Below are 27,942 nucleotides of genomic sequence, written 5' to 3' on the forward strand. Positions count from 1 at the left end.
GCTGGTTGGTTTGGGGAGGGGAGGGGGGGGGAGTGAGACGGGAAGGGGTGCAAAAGAATTTAAGGCTTAGGTTTGGAATTGAATTTTATTATTTTTCTTGAATCATTCTTTAATTATCATTGTGATTTAGATCGGACTGCCCATGGTTGTAGGCATTGTCGTGGAATCACATAAATCTTTGTGTTTGATTTTTATTTTTCATTTTTTTATTATTATTTTATTTTAAATTTTCCTTGCTATTTACTTTGTAATCGTGGATAACAAGAGAACGCGGAGTAGAAGTGATTCGACAATAAAGTTCATTCCCTGAATAGTTTTCTCAAGTATTAGTTTTTTTTTTTTTTCAACAGAAGATGATTGTATTAAAAAAGATCGAATATTAGAAATATAGCCCAAACTCATTAGAAGAGGTAAGCCTCAATAACAGAAATGCAATGACATTTATGGATCGTATTTGTGCAGGGCTAGATACTATCTTTCAGGAAGATTCAAATTATTATTCTTTATTTATTGAAATATAATTCATTTTTCTTCCATTCAAGAATTTTAACTTTGATCCCTCCCACATTTTCATTTTCGCCAAAGCTCAATATTGCAGAGGAAATTAAGTGAAGTACTCACAATAAATCAATTATAGTAGTTAGAAAAATCAATCCTTCTTCATATATGGGTTTGAAACAAACCAATATGAATGGCTACTGTAAGTTTATTTTACAAGAGAGGAGAATTATTAAACATCCATGTTAAACATTCTTATTTAAAAGGTACGACTCCAATCGAAAGCTCCCCCTAATCTCTTGTTCCTGCTTTTCAGAACCTCCAAGGTACTTCTCCCGATGTGCATAACATGTACAAAAGCAAACAATATACAATAAGTTCCAAGGTTCAGTCCCATGATTTCACCATTGATATGCACGGCATCTGCTTGCAAATGTGACGAGGATTGTTGTAGTCTTAAATAGAGTGGGTTACGAATGTGCACAAATCACCAAAGAACCACCCACATCGCTCTCTATATACCTACAATCCTTGAGTCATGATATTTCACGATGACTCATGCAACCCTTTCAGTCTGAACCTGGGGCCTGCTAACTACAATGGTGACACCATTACACTCTTCATCCACCTCTTGTAACTTGGACTCCACGGTAACAGAAGCAACACTATCAAAGTTTGTAGTAATGCCTACCTTACCTCGGGCCCGCCGGGAAGGCCTTGGTGTTGAGCTCTCTAGTGATACTGGCCCCACGCCTCTCCATTTCCGTTTTGTAGTTAAGAACCCACACGCAAAAGCTTCCAATGCTCTCGTGGTCAATGGCCGGTTTCTCGTGCTCTGCCTCCTAGCAATGAGGGGTTGAGGTCTCTCAGGAGAAACCTCAGTGATGAATGGTTCACCAGTTTCAAAATCAAGTTGGGTATGGGGTAGCTTCAGGTCGGTAGAATCCTCGGGTTGAGGTTTCTCGGGAGACACTGATGTGCCAAAGCAGTTCTCACTAAGAATGCCCTCCTCAATGCTGTCATCTGAACTGCCTTTAGTTGAAGAACTAAGTGATGCTTTCTCTTGAGATGGACCCATTTCAGAAAACATATTCTCACCTGCATCTAGTGAGTCTATCTGGAAATGGGGCTCCTCTTCTTTTAATTCAGGTCCAACCGAGAAGCTATTTGGGTTGTGGGTTTTCTCTGCATGGCTACAAGCAGTTAACCGCCGACGTTTCGTGGCGGGTGCTAAATAGTTTGACCGGCCACGTCCTTCCCTCGGACTAAATTGACACTTTATGGTCTTCCCCGAGTGCTTGTCATACATATCGGTATACTGAACCTTCTTGTTATCCATTAATACATTGGTGGGATTAGGGCCATTAGGCATACCCTTTGAGGGGCTGGAAGTATCGGTAACCTCTTGATCATTCGACGGCAAAACAGGAGAATCGAACTCAACTGCTGGCTCATCAGAGCTATCCCCATCATTCTCTCTCAAAAGACTAGTGGAAGTTGGAGTATTAGAAGCATCGACAGGTAAGCTTCTTAACTTTCTCAATCTGAATTGTTCTTCTCCATGAACCAAACTCGTATCCACAACCGTAAACTTCATGAGTTCTGCATTGCCATTCGGTAGTTTTGGCTGAAGATAACAACGGTGCTGATCATCCAAATGCCCATCTTGGTTCTGCTTCGTCTCTGTACTTGTCAAAATCTCTAGCTCAATAAGCCTCGGGTCTGATGCAACTCTGTTCAAGACATCCGTTACAGAATCGAAATAGTGATTTCCTTTGACAAGTTTCCTTCTCGAGAACTTCTTAACACCCGGAATGAGATACACCAAAGAATTCTTCGAGCCAGCGTAACTGCAATTCTTAGGCTGCTCAGAGTGCCACCCTTTTGCAAGCAAACGTGGCCAAACGGCTTCCCAAAAAAGATCGTTCGACCGGGCTTTGCTTAACCGAAAGTCTCCCGTTAGAAACTTGATGATGTCGTCAAATGTAAGAGAAGAGCATTCCTTGCCGACTGGTATTTCGGAACGAGTAGGGATAACTTGATTAGCCTTTACAGGCTCCATAACAATACCAGTGAGATCCTGCTTTCCCTTACCAATCCCTACTGCATCTACAAGAATTTTGATACCAACTGTAGCCTTCAAAGTGGAGACATATTCTTCTAGCAAAATTTTCCCCTCTCCAAATTTCTTGGAGACCTGCAAACACATCAGTTTTAAGGGAAGAGGACAGGTGCGATAAATAAATAAATAAATGTAATTTTGTCCATAAAATATGGCTCAATATTCACTACACCAAAGTAAACTATAGCTTCGTAATCAAAAACCAATATTGAGTAATAAGTTGATCAATATTTACCACATCAAAGTAAACTATAGCTTTGGCACAAAAAATTAAGGTATGTCATGGAAGAGTTTGAGATATGAGTCCCTCGGTTTCTTTATCCATAATCTTTGGCTTCTATATTCCCCAAATTGTTGTTTACCTAAAGGTCATCAAATGTCAATGTCACTTGGATTCTTCCATTGGAAGTATGCAATTGAAAATCCCATGTGTTTGCAAGTCAAAACACGTTAGACTGTTTGGAAATGATCCCAACACCTTGTTGCATATAAGCCAAGCAAATTGACAAGTTCACAACATATCTAAGTCTTAAAAATGAAACAACTTCAATTTATATGGTTTGTAATCCATGTAAATTGACCAGTTTACACCATATATGAACTTGTAAAAACAAAGAAACCTAGATTTATGTGGGCTCGTAAAGACCCTGACACAGCTCGGAGTTGTAGGACTTCCAATCATATGGTTGATGATCGAAGATGAAGATTTGTTTGAAGCCACAGAGAAAAAGATCCAAGAAACATGGTTCTGGACTTCAATCACATCAGGCCTAGATATCACGAATTCTTATTAAATTTCGGTTGGTGTCTATTTTGGTCGGCTTGAAAATAGAAATATTACGTAGCAATATTTTGATTAGAGTGGAAATTAATACAAGTTTAATAAAATGATGGAAATATTGAGAAACATTTTTTTGTTGAAGTTATATAAAATGATAAAGCAGGAAAGAAACTTAATTAAAAGTGGTCTTGAAAACAACATGGAAGATTGATTAGCATGATAATGCAGTAACTATCTACTAAGTACAAGCCCGACAACCAAAAACAACAATATTCTAGATGAAAATGAAAATAATAATGTTATCTTAACTACATATACATTCAAGTTAAAACAATTACTTAACTGAACAAACTATTAAGTACTACATTAACAAAATATTTTAAAACTATTTAGAATAACTTACTAATATATTCAAGTAATTTCAACATGGAAGATTGTACGCGTGTGATTTCATGAATGTTCTAGTATGATTCAATACATCAAAATAAGATAATCTTTAGATATCTAACTAACAATAATTCAATGAATTGAGTATTATGTACTATTTACAAGGCCATGTTATAAGAAATTTGTAATATTTACTATTTTTACAAATGTTATTAGTACTTCTAGAATAATTTTTTTTCAAAAAAGAATATTTTTGTTGAATTTTACTATTAATTGAATTATTTCCTCCAAAACCTTATACTTACACATGAATTTTTTTTATTACTTTTGGTCAATATTTACCACACACTAAAATATTTATTGAAATGAATAACGGTTTCCACCACAATTTATACTTATATGTGTGTGTGTGTGTAGAAGGGGGGAGGGGGAAAGGGGGAGGACTCGTGGAAATGGAAATATGTCAAAATTTAACAATAATGCCTAAGTACATAGATATCCAATCTCTTGAACATAGAGGACGGATTCCTTCTTCTCCAAGGAAATCCTAGATTTGTTGCCTTTCTCCTTTCCTCTTCCCCAGTTTAACCATTTTCCCGAATTCCTTTTCTTGGTGAGTAAGTTAGAATCAAACCCACGACTTCAAAATTGCATTGTGATATGTCAACCAATTGAACTATGGATCCAGACCATTCTCCTGTATCCTTTCTTTGGAGCAATGACAACAAAATGGCCAAAACTTGGTTTAGGCAGAAGTTGAATCCATCTTGTTCTTTTGATTCATCACACAAAGTGAACAAGACCTTTTCAACTACCTATCACAGAGGGTTGGTCATCTTTGCCTACTTTATTCATCAAGGGGGGGGGGGGGGGGGGGGGATCTAACAATTTATATCCTTATTTTCATGTTTCCATCTCAAATCTTGGTTGACCCATTGGTAAAGAAGAAAGAATCATTTCTCCATTTGAGGGTTTAATTATCATCTATGTATTAACTCAAGAATATCCTTACGATCTTAAATAAGTTGATCATTGATATTTACATAAGTTAGCCAATATATAAAGGTGGAAATTAATTTCCTACTTTGTCACTTGATCAACCACAAAGTTTGCAAAGAAAACTCCATCTCTTAGAAATTTGAAGGAATTTCCAAATAGGGTGTAGCTCTTTTCCCATCCATCTGAACTATTCCATCTCGATGAAACCTTTCTCTTAGAAATGGGGCAGAATAGTCAACAACATAAATGCCCATAAATCAACATAAAAACAAAATATGAAAGGATAGGTGCTTTGTTGCACTCTGCAAATCACCGCAAGTTTTTGTTAAATGCTTGGTTGTCGTCCGTCAATTGCAAAGGACCACAAAGTTTTGCTTTCTCCCACAAATTCCATTAAGAAATCATGCAAAACTTTTCCACAAAAAAGACCGCAAATTTGTGTGTTTGAAAATTAACGACAATTTGCAAGCATACCAAGCAAGATAATATTGTGTCCATCAACGAGTTATCCAGAAAATTTATAATAGCACAGAAATTGCAATCATATGTGCATGTTCAAAGAGTGGTTTTGTTTTTATTCGACCATCCCCTTTGCTAAATCTTTGTTTTATTTTTTGGTGGGAGGATAGCAGTAATAATCTTATCCAATTACACATGAGCTATTTCTTTAGCATGTGAGGACCAAACTTCCAAACACTATCACATTGAAAGTTCTACTGTCTTCTTAGATTTATCTATTTATTTTGGAAAAAAAAACTTTTAAGAGTTCTTTTAAATTTTAATCATGAAACCCAAGGAGAAGAAAAGCAAATCATCTAAAAGAAACAATTGGCAGAGGATTATTATATCCCAAAAAGTAATGCAGCACATCTTGTATTTGGATTGAAACATTTTCGAACTCATAGGCCATTGCAAATAAATATAAATATGCACATATATCAAAGTGCTGCAAATTACCTCCAACAAAGTATTTTGGCATTCCTCGGACACACGGGAAAGCAAACGTGATAACAACTCTCGTTGCCTCCATCCGGTAAAAATCCTTTGTCCTTGTATACGCTTCCTGCTTCTTATCTTTCGGCACTCTGACCATCTTCGATGTTCAATAGACCTATAAAACTTCCCATAATAGAAACACAACAAATCCCCCATCTCTCTACTCTCCATAAATTTCTTCACTTGAACAAGATTCTTTCCAAAAATATAGAGACCAAGAAGAAAACTCTCCTGCTCAATATTGCTCCAAGTAGTACCCAAAGAACCAGGAACAGGGCAGCGGCCTTTGCCCATGTGCTTCTGCTCCATGTTAGAAGTCTCATGTTGTGGCAAAGATAAGTCCACATCCATCTGACTATCTCCTTTGGTGTTTTGAGATTCAACTGACTCATTTGTAATAGATGCATCATTGGGATCAAGAAATTCCAGCATCTCATGTTTGATGTCATCGACTTTATCTTGGACCCACATAATTGGGATGGGTAATCCTATTAGAAAAGAATGGGCAACATCATCTAGGTCTTCTGCATCGGATGAGTTCTTCACAAGTTTACAGTCAGATTCTGTTCTTATGGGTGGAATTTCAGCCTGATACTGATCCCCGACTCGAGGAAGTATCTGTGGATCTCCAAATATATCACTAACATGGGGAGAATCTGGAGAACTTAACTGATCAGCAGATGTGTCTTCAATGATTCCATCACAAGAGGGATCCTCAACTGAGTCCATCTGTCAAACAGGCAATAGTGAAAACTATGAGGCCAATACTCGAAGTAGATTAAATACACCCCAAAGCAGGTAGAATAATTACTAAACAAATAGAAGCTGAAATAAGTTAGGCCCAAATTTTTTTCTTTTATTACTTCAAAGTTAATGTAAGCAAACCATAGGTCAATCAAAACAAAATACAAGTTGCATTGAGTATAGACCACCTCTAATTGACAAATAATGAAGCAGAGAAATGAATTAATTAAATATAAGGAGCTGAGGTGACAGAAGAGAACAAATATATTTCCAGTTATCAAAGTACATCAAATGAAGGTTGTATCACGTAAATGCAATTCACATTCATGGAAGACAGGGAGATGATTTGAATGCAACAGGTATTATCTTTGATAATTCAAGGCCTTTGGATTGTGCAGCAGCCCATCACACGGGAAATAAATGTAAAGCATTGTTACATATAAAGATGGGTTACCATTTTTACCCATCCTTGAGATGAGGGACAGAATACTAAATTATGAAGAACAAGCATGGTAAAATGTTGCAAGGATTCCATCTTTCAATTTTGAGGATATGACACCCAAAAAGAAATTGTTTTTTAAGCTAATTCACAATGCCAATGGTGACATGAGAATAGAATGTGATTCCCTATGCCGTAGATAACCATGGATCCATTGGTTTATAAGCATATATGAGACGGATAAAATTTTGTTTTGGACACCAGGTGCGGCATAACCACATAGATTTCCCATTGAGAGGCTAGTTAGATAAGACGTCATGTAGAGATAGTGGCAAACAATTTTTTTTTTTTTTTTTAAATGTAACAAATTCACCTACATCTACATGCATTGGCCATCTATCCTCATTTTTTTCCCATTTGCCATCATAGGAGATGTTAAGACACCAAACCTAGGCTTACTCAATCACCCATAGATAGCTGGCCAAACTAGGACTTTTCAAATATATTTTGACCTTCCCTTCATACATTGCCAACCAAAAGGGCAAGGGCACTTCCCATCGTACAACCTAATAACTACCAAGATTATGATCCAAGTAGGCCAAAAAGACTAATAGTTTAGCATCTATCCAAAATAACTAAAATAAATGTTGCTTCAGAAGAAAATGAATACTGGGATGGTGTCATTGCGTTCAATGTTAAAGCATTATAGAATGGTTTTCCTGTGAGTAAATGTTTCTACCTAGTTATGAGTATTGGAATACCAGCAATCATGACAACTAAAGGTGTGGTTCACAAAGTAATATATGCATTTCATACATAGAGCTGTTTAAACAGGAAAAACACCAAACACATAATGATTATTAGTGAGCTACCGTTACTAAGAAAAAGAGTAATTCCTACTTTTTATATGTTAAATCTTCATTAATCATTCTATAATATATTCAAGACTTAAAGAGAAACAAGCAGGAATTTTCTCATAAGCAACTCGTTTAGCCATACATTTGGTTATATAAGGGCGAAAAAAGTTCTTTCCTTCCATCAGAAAACCAAAACTAGGTCGACGATTTCAAAAGAAAGATGTATTAAAACTAGACACTACTTCAGTAAGAAAAATCCAACATCCCTCACTATACAAAGAGAGGGAGGGAATACTTGAAATAAAAAACCAATGACACTGACGAAAAGCATTGAAATAATAACCAGATTTGGACAAACTACCCACCATTGAAAACAAACACATACAAACAGAATAGTCATCATGTTGGGGTTCGGGAATAAACTGGCAAAGAAAAAAAATCGAAAAATATGATAAAAGCAGGGAAACAATCAGAAAAAATCATGAAAAAATCGAGCTAGGGTTCGTACCATGCAATTGTTCCTACAAGGTGTTGTTAATATAATCAAATACCATATTAAATTCCAATAATAAATCACCAATCTCAAAATTAATCACAATTAGTAACCTCAGGTCTACGACACAATTTATATTGTTCAAATTCAAAATATAAAATAAATAAAGAACAATCATGTGTAAGTTAAGATTCATCAACTGATCAAAATCAGTTTTATCTTCATTTGTATCCTCATTATATAACATTTCATCGATAAAATTATAACCATCATCTTTATCAAGGCCATCTTCTCTTACTAATCCATCAAGGGGGCATCTTCTATTTTTTTTTTCGATTTAATCACAAGATCGTGATTTAATCGTGAAGTTCGTATAAGTCAAGACTTAATGAAAAATCGCGATTAAATCAGTGAAGGAAAATGTCACGATTTAATTGCGATTTTTTCAATAAGTTACAGATTTCGGTGACTATGACCAACAGAGCTTCAAATTCACAAACCCATAACAAAATAACAAACCCCAAATCCATGTTGGAATCCAAAACGAAGACCCCAAGTTACCCCACAGATACTCGTACCAATAAAGTGAAAATAACACAAAATTAAAAGAAACCCAACAAGTACATAGAATTATTGATCTCTAGATACCCAAACACCAAATGATCTCAACACAACTAACAACATTTTAACCAAATAACCAGTCGAAACCGACAAAGCATCGTGAGCCCATCACTTATAACAAGAATTCCTATGTGATCTCATCAAATTCTACTTATTTACAATACTAAACATAGATTAAAAAACTAAGAGAACTACATTAAATCGTAGAATAAACAGAGATAAACATGCAGAAACAAGTAAGTAAGAAGATATACTAAACTCAATAGAAGACTATAAAACATCAAAACCTACGTGAAAAAAGCAAGAATGGAAAATGGGTCTTGATGGTTATGTGTCGATCAACCTTGATTGTCGTATTTTTCAATGAAAAGAGAACTAAAACAGTAACATAAAACGAAGAACAACACTCATAGATAGAGAGATGTAGAGATAGAGGTTTACCATGTTTCTAAAAAACTGAGTTTTTATGGCCGACAAATCAGAAATTGTAGGCACTTGTAGGCAAGTAAAAGAGAAGGAAGTCTAGGCGAAGACAGAACAAAAAAAAAAGGAAAAAAAAAAAAAGAATAAAAGAAAACCAAGTCGTTTGCGAGAGAAAGAGAGAGATATAGAGAGAGAATTTGATAATAGGTACAATGACGTTGGACACTCTGTGTCCATCAAACTACTGGGATGTTGTAAAAAGGGAAAGACGGATCTTCGAGTGTTCGAATAGGTTTTCGACAGATTTGTTTTATAGGGACACAGTGGGCTTATCTTGCCATATGAGTACAACGTTGGACACTAGGTGTCTAACGACGCTTTACATTAAAAAAATTCTTTTGTTACAACCAGGTTTGGAACGTGAGGAAGCGACCACGGGTTCGTAATCGGGCTGTTTTAATTAATTAAATGTCCATATTACCCTTACTATTTTTAGGACCTTTTTAACCTCAAACAACGTGAGAGGGAAAAACAATGGTTTCTAATTTGGATTTCCTTATGGATTGTGGATCATACTCACATCTCAAACATTTGCTTGATGGAGAGGAAAATATTTTCCTTATTTTTATTATTTTGATAATTATGTAAATTATACCAATTATTTTAATTAAATGATCAAACTATGGATGTTATTTTTATTTTATAGTGATTTAAACCGACCCCTCCACGTCCTCGTAGATATTTAACACATCTCTATGTTTTCAAACCCACCCCATGCCTTTAACCTTGATTTTAGGGGTGGATTTACACTAAGGCAAATGGGAGCACTTGCCCACACAAAAAAAAATTAAAAATTAAAAATGATTTTATATTACTACGACTAAGAACAATGATGGAAAAAAAATCCGTCGTTATTGTCCCTAATTTTGTTTTAATTGTCCCCACATTAATAAAATAAAATCACTTAAATGCTTTTAACTTCCTTTTCTAATAGGTATTTAAGTCATTTTATTTAGTCTCTAACAGAAGACGTATGCCAAGTGGCAATTTAGTCCTTTTTAGTCTCTGAGAGATACCTTCACCCCTTGTTTTTAAATTGACATGCCATTGACCTCGATCTCTTCTTCAATACTAAGTAATTAGATAAAACCTCCTTCATGTTTTGATAAATATTTGAAAAACGCATGAGTTTTCAAAATGATGACATACCCTTGCTTCAGCTCTCGTGTGAAATATTCATTTTTAAGATATAATTATAGAGCAAACATATCTGTTGCATATATTATAAAAACTTACTTTATGAAGCTTATTACTCAGCTAACCTTTATTTCTAAAAAATAGACTACCTTGAAATATTACTAATGATTGTTAGACTCACGTGAATTTTCTAATTAGCAATCCCACACAACAATCTTCTAGATCTCATGGAAAAACTCAGATTAAACATTAAAATCTTTTTTGAACTTGTTTTCAAAGTGTTAAAAATGGATGGCTACCGAACTCTCAATTTTAAAATTGAAATTTAACGATGAAAATTAATTATTTTTCTTTCTTTCAATAATTGTTACAATTATGTCATGTATGGCCTTGTGACAACAGACCACGTTTTTGGATGCCAATAATGGATGTGTGAAATTTTCCTTACTCAATAATGAAATTGTTTTTCTTTCTTAATAAATCTCATGGTATGACCCACATTTTTTTAATGCTACTACCTATGTTATCCCAAACATGAATGGGTATGTGATTAAAAAAAACAAAGGGTATTATAAGTATTTAATCGTTAAAATTGACATTGATCCCACTTAAGGTTCGTGGAGTAACAAATTTGGTAAAATAAGAGAGTTTTTATAATAAAAATGGGACAAATGGGTTTGTCCGATAAAACTCTATTTTTTCAATGTATTTTATATAACAAAATATCGATAATGATACAATGTACCGATTTTAGGAAACCGATGTATCAAAACGATACAAGATTTTAAACATTGCTCAAGACCACATAAGCATAGCTTGAGATTTGATTATTTTTATAAAATCATGGGACATTCCAATTGTTGAAAAAATGGATAACTAGTATTGGAGTTTGTCCATACCACGTCAAAATGTTCAAGAAGGCAACCTATATTTTTATTTTTATTTAAGTCATGGAGGCATAACAAATTATTCCCATCATCTAAAGAGCCATTCTTTATTGTAACAAACCAATCATACGAGAAATCTACTTATTTTTACCAATAAACCCAATTATGTGAAGTTGACGGGAAATAAAAAGGTAATTTGAAGATTTCAAAAACATTATAACGAGAAATGAGGTTTAAGGACTATTAAGATGCTGCTCAGAACTTAGGGATTATTTAGGAAAAAGTCCCTCTTTCAGAGTCTTTTAAGTAATTTTTCCGTGTTTTTATTTTAGTCAATGAAGGTGTAACAAAATATTTTCATCATTTATAGAGCACATTTTTATTGTAACACACCAAATTATATGAGGCTATCTGCTTATTTTCATCAACACACCTCGTTCATTTTTTACCACGTAATTCTATCCCAATTACGAATGTCAAATAATCTATTCCAATTCAATTCTTAAGGTACCTAGAATCAAAACCACTGTATTATTTTTATTACAATTCTTATTATTTTGATTTTGATTTTAAAATAAATGGAATCAGAATCATTCCCTCAATTCTAACTCATCGAAAGCCAATGAAAAAAAAATACATCAAATGATAATAGAATTTCATACTCTTTATAGTAAAACGTAGTGCGGTAATGTAAGTTTTCGAGGCATCAACACGTCTCGTTCATTTTTTACCCCGTAGTTCTATCCTAATTACAGATGTCAAATAAACTATTCCAATTCAATTCTTAAGATAACGAGAATCAGAATCATTGTATTATTTTTATTACAATTCTTATTATTTTGATTTTGATTTTAAAATAAATGAAATTGGAATTACCAAGAATTGTTCCCTCGATTCGAACTCACAGGAATCCAATGAAACAAAAATACATTAAATGATAATAGAATTTCATACTCTTTATGGTAAAAACGTAATGTGGTAATGTAAGTTCTCGAGGCCTCATTGTGCTTAGTTGGTAATTTTGATGCATAAACCGGTCGGATCCGAACCTTTACCCGGGTCACCACTCCCCGCGCAAACCCGATTTCGTGCCCTATCTGCCATTCTGTCCGTCCCTTCTGAAACGTTCGGGAAAAACCCTCGCAAATCTCATATTCTCTCCCGCGAAGGCAAACCCTAAACCTAAAACCCTAATAAATCCTATCTCCTCTCTCTATATCTTTAATTATCATCCTTTTAATCTTGTTTTGTGTTTTAGTTCTCCAGCAAAAATCCCATATTTTTTGTTTTTTGTTCTCAAATTTCGTGTATTTTAGGGTTTTGTGAGCGATGAGCAGTTGGCGAGCTCTTCTTATCAGAATCGGTGATAAATGCGCTGAATATGGTGGAATCACCGATTTCAAGGAACAAATTGTCAGTTTTTCTTCACTTTTAATTTGCTCAACATCATTTACTTCTGTTACAGACTTACAGTGTTAGAATCTCTCAAAATTTTCCTATAAATCGCAGGATATTTGCTACAGCGTACTATGGCGCGAGATGGAACACTATGAAGACGACGTCTTACATGTAAGCACAACCCTCTCTCTGGATTATTATTATTATTTTTTTTGATTTTTAATTCAAATAATTTCGTTAATTATTTGTTTCGTTGTGCTTACTTTTGTTCAATTTGCATTCGTGCAGTTCATTCTTGAATGTGCTGAACAATTGCCTCACAAGGTTCCTTTCTATGGGACACTGGTAGTGTAAATTTACACCCTTTCTTCTTCCTTAGTTCCCCCCTTTTTTTGTCTGTTTTTAATTATTCGTATATTGTTTTAATTTTCTTTGGTTACAGATTGGTTTGTTGAACTTGGAAAGTGAGGATTTTGCTAAAAGGGTCGTGGAGATTACTCATACCAATTTGCAGGTGAGCATGTTATGGGTTTTGATAGCAAATTATAATCTTTGGGTTGTTTTCATCATCGAGTACTGTGTTTTGTTGAATTATATTTAGTTTTGTAAACCATGCCATAGAACATAAACGAGTAATACAAACACTTGATCTGTATCCTCTAGTTGTTCTATGTTTTTGTACCAGGCTGGATTTCATTTGATTGGTAGGCATTTTCTTGTTGGATTGTATCGAAAAGATTGCTTAGAAATCACATTCGTAACCCTTGGATTGTCAAAAACACGGTGTACGCTATGAAATCTAATCTGTAAAATATTATAAGTAGATAGGAATTATCCGAGCCTTACTTATGCAATTAGGTTAAGGTGAGTGAAAGAATACATGCATAGCGCAATAGGCTAATGGAAAGTACGGAAGTATTCCATCGACATTCATATATAGGTCATCATCATAATCATGGTTCAAAATCTTGTTTTGTTACGGCCGAAATGGTTCGGGTTTTCAGCATTGAAAGGCGAAACAAGCTTGAAGAGACATGATCTTCCCAGAAAGACCGAGCCTTTTAGACAACAACCCCATGTTTTGCTAAATATTTGAGATAACCGTGTTTTCAAACTCATGACACGCCCTTTGACCACGGTCTCCAATGAAATATGAATTTTTAATGAAATGTTCCAATTGTTTCGGTTTTTGAAAATATCGAAACGAGATTTTAAACATTGATCATAATATGTATAGAATCCAAGTGTTACACTGATCAATGTAGATACAAAATATTTTGGCAAAAAAAGTAAGTAAAAAATTATACTTTCATCAATCTCATTTTGTCGATATCAAATTATATGAGTGACATCCTATACTATCCACGTGAAATAAATATGCTTGCTATTCAAATATTATGAACACTACTGTCATCCTGGTTGTTTTGATCTCATTTCTTCTTAATAAGTGTCTATTTTTGTTACCATTCAATTTTTTAGTAATTCATATGAGTTTCATAAACAAATGTATGGGAATTATATGTCCAATGTAAAGGAAGCATATTTTGTGATAATAATGGTTTGAGAGGGAACACACTCTTGCTAACCATTTCGGATTTCCATTTTTTTTTTTTGGGGAAGGATTTTATGTGATCACCTATTGATCAAGGGCTATATGGGATTGATAGGCTTAGAAAAGTAGTAGTTTATTTGCTCCAACTTTTTCATAGACCCTTACATTGAATGCAATGCTTGTTGTATAGGAACTCATAATTTTATGCATCTGTTGAATTTTCAGGATGCTTTAGATTCAGAAAATTGCGACAGGATTCGAATTTTGATGCGGTTTTTGACAGTGTTGGTACGTAATGGGAGTCACTCTTACTACTTTGTCTTTTACTATTCAGCAAGTTATTCAAACTTGCAAGGCTCCCAAGCATGGTTTAATAATTTGCTGAGACAAAATGACTTGGGGAATTCATCCTAGTCTCAAAGGCAACTGGGCAAGATACTTAATGTAAATGTCCATGACATTCACTTGTTTGAGATGACACATCCAAAATTTTGAAAATCTCGGCCGAGTTAATAAAACCCGTCCAAGATTAATTATTGATTTCATTGTTTATTATCTACATGGAAATATGATTTTGTAACTGAGCATCTTCTAATCCACCTTATAAAATTAAAATATATATATATATATATATATATATATATATATATATATATATAATTATTTGGATATAAGTAATATTAATAAATAATTTAAAACCAAGTTAAATGGTTTGTCTTGTCTCGTTATTTTCTTATTTTATGCGGTGTACCTGCAGCTGCTTGCATTTTTCTCCTTTCTTATTAATAGTCTTTGAAGTTTTTAATTCACTTTTCCCACGTAATTTAGTAATAGGAATTCATTGATATTGGACCTTGAGCTCAGTGGTTATTAGACTTGTGTTATAATGTGAACTCAAAGGCTCAATCCTAGATATTTTACCAAAAACAAATGCAGCAACTTTTCTACTTTACTTTATTTTAGTTGTTGATCCGATAAGCTGGCCATCCCTTGCTGCACCTGCCTGAGTGAGAGACTGACTGTAAAACTCATTAAGTATTAATGTAAAATATATAATCAAGGAAAAAAAGGAGGTTGTGAATACTTTTCTCATACAGAGCGGATGTGAAGAAATGAAGGAAAAAAACAACAGATGACCAAGGGGGACTGAACTAACCCAAATCTATGATGTCTCATTACAGACATGATGTTAGTTAGAATGTAAATTTTCAAAGAATACTCCCTTAAATTACTCAAATTGCTTGCACCAAAAGAACAAAAGCCCTATAATACTAAGGGTCTGTTCTTTACATAAGCTAGCTCCAGCTCCAGAAGCAGAAGCCCAGAGCTTGAAAAGTCATATTCAACAGAAGCTTGTTCGTTACAGAAGCCAAAAAAGCCTGTTCGTTTTACAACTTTTTATTGTTGGATTATGGTAAAATGACCATAATACCCTTAATGTTGATAATGCACCCAGAATGCACTAAAAACGACCAGAATACAATAAATATATAATTACACTAATATATATATATATAGGGTCGCGTTCACCTGTCAAATTCTTAGACCACCATCCACACAAAGCCATTCAATCGTTAGATATCGTGCGATCCAACAACCCAGATCGATTAAAAACAACTGTAAATCACTGAAAACAAAAGCACAATTTCATGCGTCAGAAATTTCAGATTATTTAAAAATAAACCTTTCCTATTTACAACCACCTCCCTCAATTTATCCCATCATTTTAACTTCATTTTCTCAAACTAACCGTAACTCTTATTCCTTCACCACTGAACCAGCATCCTCCATTGAAGACGAAAAACTAAATATATTCTCAAAGAGTCTGATATGAAAATAAAAAATAAAAAATTGAGAGCTCAATCCATTAGAAAAATCATTCTTCGGGGACTCTACTTTTGGGGATCAACGTGCGTTTTCGATTTTCTTTACTTAACAAGAATCGGTTACCTCTATAGTTCTTGCTGGTGATCTTCAATGACCCTTAATATGGGCTTCTATTTATGACATCTTCAACTAATATTTCAAAGTATTCCTTGAATACCTCTACAAGTTTATAATTATAATTTTTTTTTTAAAACTCCATTTGATTCAATTTCATCAATACTTATAATTCCATTCACCAATTGTCCGACGCATAAAGTTGTGCTTTTGTTTTCGATTTGGAGAGGGTTAAGTCGTTTTTGTCTTCAATGGAGGGTAGAGAAGGAGGTTAATTCGAGGAAGGAGCTGGGTTAGAAATTGTTGCGTAATTTTCGTCTTCAATGGAGGGTGCTGGTTCAGTCTTCAATGGAGAGTGCTGGTTCAGTGGTGAAGAAATATGAGTTAAGGTTAGTTTGATAAAATGAGGTTAAAACGATGGGATAAATAGAGGGAGTTAGTTGTAAATAGTAAGGATTTATTTTTAAATAATCTGAAATTTCTGATGCATGAAATTGTGCCTTTTTTTTTCAATGATTTACAGTTGTTTTTAATCGATCTGCGCCGTTAGATCTATCGTGATCCAACGATCACAATAAATTGTATGGATGTTGGTGTGAGATTTTGTCTACCGATCCCTTCCCATATATATATATATATATATATATAAATTATTAAAATAATTATTTTCAATTTAAATAAATGTATAAATTTCCATGTGCATTTTTATCTTCACAAGGACAATGTGGATTCATGATTAAAAAGCACCAATGAACCATCTTGTGAACATTCCATTTTAAGTACCTAAAGTTCCATCGACATTTTTATCTTCACAAGAATCCAATATAAAATTCTACTAAGTTCTACAATTTTTAAAACACTTTAAATGCCATCAACAATAATTCACTTAAGTTTGGTAATTTTACAAACACCTAACATACAATTCATCTAACCATTCACCTAATCCTAAATCAAAATCAACTCATAATTTAACAATCAAATAAAATATCAACCAATGTCACCAAAATCCAACTTACAAAATAAACTCAATTAGAAATCAACTAAGCCTTAAAATCAAAACTAATTTCCTAATTTTTTTTACTAACCAAATCAACCATCAATTTATAATTTACTTCAATGAAAATAATAGAAATTGAACTCAATCAGAAATTTATAATTTATTGGGTTGCCATTATTGTTCTCTGTATTTACTTCATTTTATCTTATTTTTGGTTTTACCCTCTCTTTGAAAAGGAGAGCAAGATTTGTGGCAAAAAGGAGTGAATCCAACCCTCTCAACCCATTCTCTGATTTTGCCATGTTCGGTAACTAAGAAGTGCTTACCTTGATTATTGGATCTGAAAAGCCATTGAACAAAGAACTCCCAGTAAAATTAGTAATAAAAAGAAACAAATAAAAAATTGATACCTTAATTGGTCGTTAATGGCAGAGAGCAAGGGACGAGATTTGTCGTTGCAGAAGAAGTCGTTAATGGCAATCTGTAATGAGACGAGATCTGCTGTCTGACGTTAGGGCTTTTCGTTTAGTTAGTTGTGTTGAAAAGATGAGAGAGAGAGAGGGAAGGGATCTTTGCGACAGAGGGAAAGATGAGAGAGGCGAGTTGCGACAGTCGATTGACGAATTTGCAGGAGATGAAGATGAGAAACATAAAACGTTTCTCGATTTCTTTTAATGTGAGGGAAAGATGAGAGAGGGGAGAAGGGATCTCGACTGTCGATCGTTTAGGCGAGGCTCTCGCAGGAGATGAAGATGAGAGAGGCGAGAAAGGTCACTACAGTCGATCGTTTTCGAGTTCTCTTTCGATTTAGGTTATATTTTGGTTGGAAATTTGATTAAAGGTGGGGGGCATTTAGGTAATTGTACTTGAACCGTTTTTTCGGTACTTGGCTTCGCGCAAGAGCCTTACGAAGAAGCGGGCACGGGGTGACTCTAAAAAAGAGTCATTTTTTGGCTTTTTTTTAAATTTGTTGGTGTGAAAAAAGCTCAAACGAACCTAGATGATCTGGCTTTTTAGGCTTAAAGGCCAAAAAAGCTAAAAAAGCAGGCTTCAAAAGCCCAAATGAACAGCCCCTAAATTAACATCATGATAAGTATGATACCATTCCCAGTTCTTTTATTTCTCATTGGTTCTATGTTGGTTACCGATATCTTTTCTGATGTTGCATTCTTGATATGTTCTATAGATGTGCAGCAAAGTTCTTCAACCAGCTTCTCTAGTGGTGGTCTTTGAAACATTGTTCTCATCAGCTGCCACAACGGTAGATGAAGAGACAGGCAATCCTTCTTGGCAAGCCCGTGCTGACTTTTACGTAGTTTGCATTTTATCTTGTCTTCCTTGGGGAGGGGCGGAGCTGATCGAGGTACTGTTTTGATGCATGGAAGCTTCAGTTATGCTACATTTACTTGTTTAGTTTGGGTCTGGCTATTCCTCCAAAAAGATAAGCCACTTTTTGGGTACTGTTTATTTATTTTTTTCGATAAGTAGAATTTCATTCAATCAAAGAAATGGCTGTTGAGGTAACGGACCAAATACAAAACAAGAAGAAGAAGATTACAACAGCCTCCCATTTAAAATCTTCATCTAGTTTGCTCCAATAGAAAAGCTACCCTAAAATCTCCAAATTCAAACCATGAATAGAACCTTCTACCCCTTGGAAAACCCTCCGATTTTCTCTCACGCCAAATAGCCCAGCATATGGCAAAGGAATAAGAGCCCAGAGAGTCCTTTTTTCTACCTGTTTATTTATGTATTTTCTGGATTAGATTCAATTTTTTCCCGGACTTTGTAGGAACAAGGTAAGATTTGCCTAGGTTCATATTCCAATATTTGTGCATTGATGCAAGTTAAAGAATATTAGTGGGTTGGCAAAACTGGAAATATCTATGCATGCAAACATACATAATATGACTGGTGACCTGGATATAGGTCTGGATCCATCTATTGAATTTCTGGGCCGAATGTATTGGATATGGTTATGTAACATAGCTAGATATTATATCAATATAATAATATTTCTTAGAACTTAGATTAAATGTAGCTGAATGTTATATAATAATACATGTATACATTCATGTCTGCTTTACAGATCTCTTGAAGTGCAGTGTCAGACATCGCATATTTATGTTGGACGCTGCTATACATAACCTCATTTTATTTTTTGTTCCGTCAGCCCCTTTTTAATGAGTTCGGTAACTCGGTGCTGGCGGGATTTAAACCCAGGTCTCTGGTATCATCACCCAAAGACTTTACCAACTAGGCTAGCTGGCACCTGCCACATAACCTCATTGTTCTTACATGGCTTATAAGAAATCAATCTTATCTTATGCCGTTGCTGTTTGTTTTTGTTTACGAGCTTGAAAGAAGAGTAAACTGATTATTTGGTAATTGGACATTTATAGTTAGTTTTGTTGTTTATTATGATTCTTGAAGCTTATGGAGCTCCGTCTTCATTTGAGAATTGGGGATTTAAAGGGCATGCAGTCTAACTTCTTTTAGATGGTTCATAAATAGAAGTGATGGTTAGGCATAGCAAGTATTGCTATACGATGCTTCACAAATGTCACAACTACTAGTTCTGAAACCATTTCAAAACTAGACCACCCAAAACCACCAAGCAATTTCTATCAACTAAATACTAAGAGGGCCAAATGTTGGGTTTTAGAACCTTTCTTATTAAAACTAAAAAAAAATCCTTGTAGTTACAGAGACATTCTAACTTTTTTTTTTTTTTTTGGAAGATTCAACCTAGTCACCACCAAAACAATGATAACTATTGAGTGAAAGTGTGTTAACATGGAACAAATTAAGAATCCTATTACTGTATGCAGTTGTCAATAGTTATTTTATATATCAAACTTTATTTTATTTATGCAAACACAATATCATATTAATGTGATAGTCTCTCTATAAAATGGTTGAGCCACCTTGTTTCATGACAAAGAAAGCATGTTTCTGCAGCAAGTTCCTGAGGAGATTGAAAGAGTAATGGTTGGCATTGAAGCTTACTTTAGCATAAGAAAACGTGCTAATGATACTGGTTTCTCCATTTTTGAATTTGATGATGAAAGTGAGAAAGCTCTTGATCACAAGGTACGAGTTTCATCACAATTGATCTTATTTGGAATGCTAATTCATTGTTTTATTCTTGTATATCAATGCTACTTTTGAAGGCAGTCTTGTATTATGATTTGCAAAGACATGATTTCAGTGCAGCCAATTTTTTTTTGTCATTGAGAAGGATGTGCATGTGATGGCTTGTGGTTTCTATTATTTAAATGGCAAATTATGATGGTTTGGTGCTCAGAAAACTTGAAGCTCAAGTTTTTGTATGAAAATGCTTGATGTTGTATGCTTCTATAACTATGTTCAATTTCGGATTATGACAGAAACTTGTCCGCTACATTACTTGCTGCTTCTTAGCTGTGCTTTTGTTACGACTGTTCTTGCTTGTCATTTTGCTTTTGTGATTGATTTTTGTTAACCAGGATTTCTTAGAAGATTTATGGGATCGGGTAAAAGTTCTTTCCAACAATGGATGGAAAGTAGATAGTGGTAAGTTTCTTTTGTCATTTACACATTAAGCAATTATTGTCTTTTGTTAGGTTATATTATATCTTCGACTCTGATAGGTTGGCAGCTGGTTTACAACTTTTGCCAAATTCTTTCACACGAATCATTGTATCTTGCTTTGAGGATAGAATGGAACGATGGAAGGGAGTATCCAACCCCAAATAATTGAGAAGAAACCTGGATGATGATGACACTGAGAGTCTTTCATTTGGATGATTTATTCCTCTATCCGGCTACCATACAGAGGCTATTATTTTATTGATGAATGATTTATGCAAAATACCTTGACGCATTCAAAATTTAATGGATCACAGAATGAATTTCTTAGGGAAACTATGTTGGCTTTGTATTAGTTATATTCTTAACCAATAAGAGAGTCAGATTTTACTTCTTTAGTATCATTATATATATATATTTGTAATTGCCTGATCAACGACTTTTTTTGTTATTTTGTTCATAGTACCCAGACCTCACCTTTCGTTTGAAGCTCAACTCGTTGCTGGAAAGTCTCATGATTTTAGTCCTATCAACTGCCCTGAGCAACCTGAGCCTCCCTCAACACTTTCTGGGATCACTTGTGGCAAACAAATGCATGAAGCTCAGCTTAAGTATCCTCGAAGGCTTCGTAGGCTTAATATATTTCCTCCAAGTAAAACTGAGGTAGCTTACTAGGTTAAGATCTTTCCCACTTGTAGGCTGTCATCCACATATTTAGTTATCTTTTTCAAAACTAAGGTGATGCTTTTGTTTTGTTCATAGAACATATCTACGGTCTTATCTTTCTTCTTCTTAAATGCTGTATCTTCGCCTTGGATTACAGGATTTGCAGCCAATAGACCGCTTTGTTGTAGAAGAGTGTTTGTTGGATGTGCTTCTTTTTTTCAATGGCTGGTTTGTAAACACTGCTGTCCTGTAACATTTACCCTCCCTAATTTTTCATCTTTATTGTGCTGTCTTTTAATAGAGCTCTTCTATTGCCGCACCAATTTTTACTAAGAGTACCCCAAGATCTGTCTTAGTTTTTTGGTGATTTCATATGAATTGGGGTGCTCTTAGCTGAAGTTGGTGTGACAATGGAATCTCTCATTTTAATTTTCAATGAGTTTGAGCTATCCCAATAGTTGGAATAAAGCTAGATGATGATGAGCAATGGAATTTAATTCATCAGTAGTCACCTTGAAAGGCTCCATTTAGATTTTCCTTCAATTGTCCTGGGGAAACTCACTAAGGGTTTTTGGAACAGAGAGTTCAACTCTTAGAGAGTGATTTTGGTATGGATGATGACATTATTATATGCTCATTTCTTTCCTCAATAAGATGGCCCTCTACTCACTTTTTGTGGTTTCATGCATGGTTTCCGCTTATGGGATTTCGGGACTTACTATTTCTGTTTCTTGTTTAATGCAAAGTTAGTCGCAAAGAATGTGCATTGTACTTGGCTGGCTTGCCTGTGCCCTTCCGATACGAGTATCTTATGGCAGAGACAATTTTCTCTCAGGTAAGCTTTCTTGATGATGAGCTTTCTGCGGCCCTTATTGTGCTATTGATAATATTCAAAGACTTTTTCAGTAGGTTTAAATGATTTTATGCTTATTCATAAAAACATAAATGATTCCATCCTTCTATGTTTTCAAGACTAGCATAAATGGTTTATAACATTTCCGTTGGAGAATTGCAATGTGGACAAGATTTGCTCTTCAAGGCATAAAATTTGTCACCATTTTGACGCTTGTGATAAATGGAATTTATATGTTAGTTCAGAGTAGTTTTTGCTTAGGGTCAGGGTTCTTTTCTCAATCTTCATAAATTTTGCACCATTTGCGTATCTTGTTTTGGTTGCTTATTCTTTGTGGGTTATCTAAAAAAAAATATTCTACTCTTGTCTTCATGCAGCTACTTTTACTACCTCAGGCCCCATTCAAGCCGATGTACTACACATTAGTTATTATTGACCTCTGTAAGGTAGAGTGAAGACTATCTTATTGACAAGTTATTTCCTATTTTTGTACAATATATGTCAACATATATTATGAAAGTATATTGATGCCCTAAATTATATTATAAAATATGAGATTTTGAATATCTTTCTTCGGTTCCTTTTTGGATAAAAAGCCTTTTGTTATTGGCCCCTAAAACTATTTCAAAAGGACATGATCTTCCTAAAACGACAGTTTACAGTTCCAAATTTCCAATAAACTCAAATGAAATTTTTGGCTTGACTTCGAAATTTATCTCTAGGCTCTTCCAGGGGCTTTTCCAGCTGTTGTAGCTGGAGCAGTTCGTGCTCTCTTTGAGAGAATTGCTGATTTGGATATGGAATGCCGAACACGGCTCATCCTCTGGTTCTCCCACCACCTGTAAGTTCCATGTTTTAGTAGTACCTTTGCAATTTTGGCACACACAAACACACACTTTGATTTTTATTTCTTTTAGTAGTAACATGTGTTGCTGTCAAGCATCATGAATTTAGAGTTCACAAACCCAAAAACTCAGTTTTGGGGATTCAAAGTCGAATTGAGCTGAAACTTGAGACCGAGTCTTGACATATTAAAATGATAGTAAAATATAAAAATAAGACAATTAAGAGGAAGTTTAGAACATAGGAAAACCAGGATAAATCATAGAAAAATATAAGATAAAATCCTATGCTCTAATTGTATTGTTTCTAGGACACGATAGGGAAAGCAAAGGAATCACTCTGACTGACCAAATTGTATTTGATCAAGTGCAGTTGTTCTGGTGCCTTTTTTTTACAACATGGTAATGGCAGACATACATACACAGTGACTCAGCTATGCTAGTGTTAATTTCCAAAGAAAGTAAGAAACAATAATAAGTGATGTATAAAAATCTTTAGATATTTATACTATTCTAGTAGTATATTACAAATGGTGATTTTTTTCTACTAACATGCATGTGCACGTATGTCTGACTTGTGTGGCAAGTCAATCTCTTGAAATACAAAATTACCTTGTTACATGTTTGCTATGTTTGAATCACATGTATATGTTAGCATCGTATCCAAGACAATTATATTTGATACAGTTGGGTTTGGTTCCAAACTTCCAATTGGACCGCGATGGTGATCATAATTATTTGATGTATATAAACTTGGGACCTAATCGCTCAGAGCTGGGTACTTCAAAAAATTTAGTTGGATTCTTTTATCTTTCATTTGTTTATTCATTTACTTCATTTATGTGTGCTCAATAACTCCCTGGTTTTGCAGATCTAATTTTCAATTCATTTGGCCATGGGAAGAATGGTCTTATGTCTTAGAGCTTCCAAAATGGGCCCCGCAACGCGTGTTTGTTCAGGAAGTATTGGAAAGAGAAGTTCGATTGTCATACTGGGACAAAATCAAACAGGTACCAAAATATGTGGAAAGTAGTTCATTTCCCAATTAATTACAGTTTCTGATCAAATGTATCTAAAATCAGACAATCTTCCAGACAAAAATAAGAATATGGAATGTATTAGTTATGATCCATTACTGTCATTTGATAGAACTACAGTAAATTTGTGGAAGATTGTGTCTTAAACTTGGTGTTTTTCCTTAGCTCATAATATTAGTGTAGTCTTGAGTGGGATCTATTTGGAAATTTGTTTACTATATTGCATATAAATCACTTTTGAATATAATACTGGTGTAGTCTCGAGTGGGATCTATACGGAAATTTCTTTAAATATTACATAGAAATCACTTTTGGAATTTTTGTATTAACAGTTGTGCATCCTTGCACGTGTTTGTGTGTATTTTTTTTTCTCAGAGAAGTTTTGATGTCCTATTATCGGCAATCTGATACATTCTTACTAGTGGTGCTGAATTTTGTTTTGCTAACTCTATTGTTATAATTTTGTATATTTAGAGTATAGAGAATGCCCCTGAATTAGAGGAATTGCTTCCACCAAAGGTAGGATCCTGCTTCAAATACAGTGCAGAAGATGGTAAAGAAAGAACCGAGGAACATGCACTTTCCATGGAACTTTGTAGCATGGTGAAGGGAAAGAAAATAGCCCGTGAGATTATTTCATGGATAGAAGAGAAAATAATCCCAGTACATGGCTCAAAAATTGCTCTTGAAGTGGTCATTCAGACCCTTCTTGACATTGGGTCAAAAAGTTTCACTCATTTAATCACTGTTTTGGAGAGATATGGCCAAGTCATTACTAAGCTATGCCCTGATCAAGATAAGCAGGTGATGCTGATAGATGAAATCAGTTCATACTGGAAGAATAGTGCTCAAATGACAGCTATAGCCATTGACCGGATGATGGGTTATCGGATGATATCTAATTTAGCAATTGTTAGCTGGGTTTTCTCCCCATCCAACGTTGAGAAATTCCATACATCGGATCGTACTTGGGAGGTGAGCTGCTAAATTGCAAATCTTTTCATTGAAGGATGAATACCTAATCCTTTTTTTGTTCGAATGAGATTGTTGATGCCTTTGTGTAACTAGTTTTTTTTTTTTTAATTTTTTAATTTTTTAATTTTTTTTTTATGACATAATTCCCTGATGTTCTCAGGTATGTAGAGAGAGAATTAGATTTCTCTCTCAATGCATTTGAAGCTGGTTCCTTTTGCCATTTCTTTTCTATATTTTATTGCTATTATCTATTATTCTGAGGAAACCCCTAACTTTCATCCTTTCCGCATAGTGATTCTAGTCTCTGTTATCTTCTAGCCTTTAAACCTCTTCACTTTCGACAAAACTACTTTTATATCATAGGTTAAACTCTTAAATTTGGAATGCCGTAGCAAGAAAAAACATGAAGAGATGTGCTTGAGATAAAAATAGCTCCCGGTAGACTTGAATGGTTACATGGGATTCATGTTACCGATTCCAAATGATGATGCCGAGGTTAAGTACTTATATTTCTTTGTTCTTTTGTATAGAGGCTATTTTTCTCCTTTTCTGGACTCGGGGCATTTAGGACTCTTCTATTTATTCATCATTAAAACTATCCGTAAAGTTTTTCCTCACCGCGCCGATGATAAGAACTCCCTGTGAGGACCAGAATAGCCTTCTACATTAATTTGACAATCTTTGTACTTTTGAATAACCGTTTTTTTTTTTTTTTTCTTTTTTTCTGATCTGTGATCTTGTTCGGCAAAACATATTCACTGGAATCAGCTCTTGTTAGATTAATCTACTTATTTTTAACCAATTTTTTTTCTGGAAAAATGGAATAGTTTACTTATCAATAACAGAAGATGTGGTTCCGGACAGAGTGGAAGGGAGGAACAGTATTTGTTTAGCCGCCCCAAATTTTGGGACAAGGCTTTGATGATGATGATGATGATCAAAAATATTTTATCCAGTTTATGGGTTCTTTATTTTGCCCATTTTATAAAATATGTCTTTATAAACTCTGTTGGATATTACAATCTATCTTGGCAGATTCTCAGAAATGCAGTTAATAAGACGTACAATCGCATCTCTGATCTAAGGAAAGAGATTTCATCCCTTGAGAAAAGTGTTTTGTTAGCTGAGGAATCTGCCTTAAAAGCTAAAGCAGAGTTAGAGGTTGCTGAGACAAAGCTTACACTTGTGGATGGTGAACCTGTGCAAGGTGAGAACCCGGTGAGATTGAATCGCTTGAAATCTCATGCTGATAGAGCGAATGAGGAGGAGGTATCTGTACGGGACACTTTAGAGGCCAAGGAGGCTCTCCTTTCTCGAGCCCTTGATGAAAATGAGGTACCTATCGGCTATCACCATTTGTCATTTGACTTGTCTTCTTCTGAAACTAACTTTATTACTCTCACCATTTTCATTCTGTCTAGGATTCTTTGACATATTATTTTTTACCAGCCTTAGATGGACTGAGTTGACATATTTCTAGCTGGAAAAGAATACATTAATTATACTCAATATTATTTACCTATGATCCTTGATTTTCTTTTAGACTGACTTTGACATGGATTGATTATTAATAATGCTACACAGCAATTGTTCATCTCTTTGTACAAGAGCTTCTCATATGCGTTTGTGGAACGCCTTCCTCATGCATCTGCTGATGGCACATTGCGGGGCCTACTTTTTGGAAAGACAGACACAATGGCTGTTGACACAGAGGAACCCTCTGCAATGGAGGTGGACAGAGACAATGGAAGACCCAAGAAAAGGTTCAGCTTCTATCACACAATCTCTGTTTCTCAACTAATTAGTATATTTTTCTACTTCTTACAAGAAACAAGTTATTCTATTTTCATCATTTCTCTCAGTAGTCAGGCAAATGGGGCTAGATTAAGCGATGGGTATAACGTAGGAGAGAAAGAGCAATGGTGTTTATCAACCCTGGGTTATGTCAAAGCATTTTCAAGGCAATATGCCATGGAGGTAAGTCTGGCTCTTCAAGCTTCATTTTCCTTTGTCACAATCTAGTTTTCAGTCATATTATATTTCGTTTGGGATTTGTACCACAGAAAGAAAAAAAGAAAAAAACATGGGTCATGGTGTGGATGTTATGAAATTGTAAACTAAAAGAGATCACATGGAGTTTGCTGAGGACCAAAACGTTGTCACATTAAGATCCATTTATGCAATTAAATTCTGCATTTCTTGTTTTGCTTCACTTGTATAATTATTTATTTACATGATTTGTAGATTTGGCCCCACATAGAGAAGCTGGAAGCCGAGGTATTTACAGAAGATGTGCATCCGCTTTTCCGGAATGCTGTTTATTCTGGTTTGCTTCGACCTATAAATGAAGTGTGATTGGGTAAATTATCCTTGTAACTTTATTGTATTCCAATTTTGAGCTCTAGTTCATTTCCATGATCGTACAAAAGCCTGTTTTTTCCTTGGAAGTTGAAACATGTAACAAAGAATCAAAAACAAAGGAGAAAGGAAGATTGATTTATCCTGGCTTGCTATCAGATATGTATTCTCTTGAACTTGAATCCGGCACAATTGATGGGTGGAAGCCTTGTTAGCAATTTGGAATGCAAAAATTTGATACGTGAAAAATTCGAGTTCTATTTGATTTTGGATTGCAAAAATCCGATCTAAAATTCGATAAATGGAAAA

The 27,942-nt window shown here is 34.7% G+C and overlaps 2 protein-coding genes across 5 annotated transcripts; one reads left to right on the forward strand and one right to left on the reverse strand.

Annotated features, from left to right (window-relative positions):
- Positions 1-604: 604 nt before the first annotated feature.
- On the reverse strand, positions 605-9,525 carry LOC147402416 (uncharacterized). 2 transcript variants are annotated; one of them, XM_086444060.1, is made up of 3 exons: positions 9,379-9,525; positions 5,745-6,512; positions 605-2,695 (listed from the first exon to the last, which is right to left on the reverse strand). In XM_086444060.1, exons 1-3 carry the CDS (start codon positions 9,379-9,381, stop codon positions 1,055-1,057), a joined length of 2,412 nt encoding a protein of 803 aa, XP_086300186.1. In that variant the 5' UTR covers positions 9,382-9,525; the 3' UTR covers positions 605-1,054. The 2 variants fall into 2 exon arrangements, with proteins under 2 accessions (XP_086300186.1, XP_086300188.1); XM_086444062.1 differs by lacking the exon at positions 9,379-9,525 and adding an exon at positions 9,229-9,367.
- A 3,026-nt stretch (positions 9,526-12,551) lies between these two features.
- Positions 12,552-27,775, forward strand: ABH1 (ARM repeat superfamily protein). Of its 3 annotated transcripts, XM_086444064.1 has the most exons (20): positions 12,552-12,613; positions 12,761-12,857; positions 12,954-13,013; positions 13,131-13,187; positions 13,285-13,356; positions 14,620-14,682; positions 18,519-18,695; positions 20,294-20,425; positions 20,821-20,887; positions 21,366-21,565; positions 21,726-21,796; positions 22,319-22,403; positions 22,799-22,867; positions 23,144-23,262; positions 24,135-24,273; positions 24,775-25,275; positions 26,311-26,610; positions 26,860-27,038; positions 27,138-27,252; positions 27,520-27,775. In XM_086444064.1, the coding sequence occupies exons 2-20, from the start codon at positions 12,774-12,776 to the stop codon at positions 27,628-27,630; spliced, it is 2,601 nt and encodes an 866-aa protein (XP_086300190.1). In that variant the 5' UTR covers positions 12,552-12,613; positions 12,761-12,773; the 3' UTR covers positions 27,631-27,775. The 3 variants fall into 3 exon arrangements, with proteins under 3 accessions (XP_086300190.1, XP_086300191.1, XP_086300189.1); XM_086444065.1 differs by having other exon boundaries at positions 12,562-12,857; positions 27,141-27,252; XM_086444063.1 differs by having other exon boundaries at positions 12,563-12,857.
- Positions 27,776-27,942: the final 167 nt, after the last annotated feature.

The sequence above is a fragment of the Akebia trifoliata genome, chromosome 5 (genome assembly GCF_017979445.1).
Source record: "Akebia trifoliata isolate Shusen 1 chromosome 5, ASM1797944v1, whole genome shotgun sequence".
NCBI classification, from domain to species: Eukaryota; Viridiplantae; Streptophyta; class Magnoliopsida; order Ranunculales; family Lardizabalaceae; genus Akebia; species Akebia trifoliata.

Excerpts from the sequence above, each read along its gene's own strand:
- LOC147402416 (XM_086444060.1), bottom strand. Across the intron at positions 2,696-5,744 it reads GCCAAAATACTTTGTTGGAG|GTCTCCAAGAAATTTGGAGA; the intron begins GTAATTTGCAGC and ends ATGTGTTTGCAG.
- ABH1 (XM_086444064.1), top strand. The coding sequence starts at position 12,774 with ATGAGCAGTTGGCGAGCTCTTCTTATCAGAATCGGTGATAAATGCGCT. Across the intron at positions 21,797-22,318 it reads CTTCTTTTTTTCAATGGCTG|TCGCAAAGAATGTGCATTGT; the intron begins GTTTGTAAACAC and ends ATGCAAAGTTAG. Across the intron at positions 26,611-26,859 it reads GAGCCCTTGATGAAAATGAG|CAATTGTTCATCTCTTTGTA; the intron begins GTACCTATCGGC and ends AATGCTACACAG.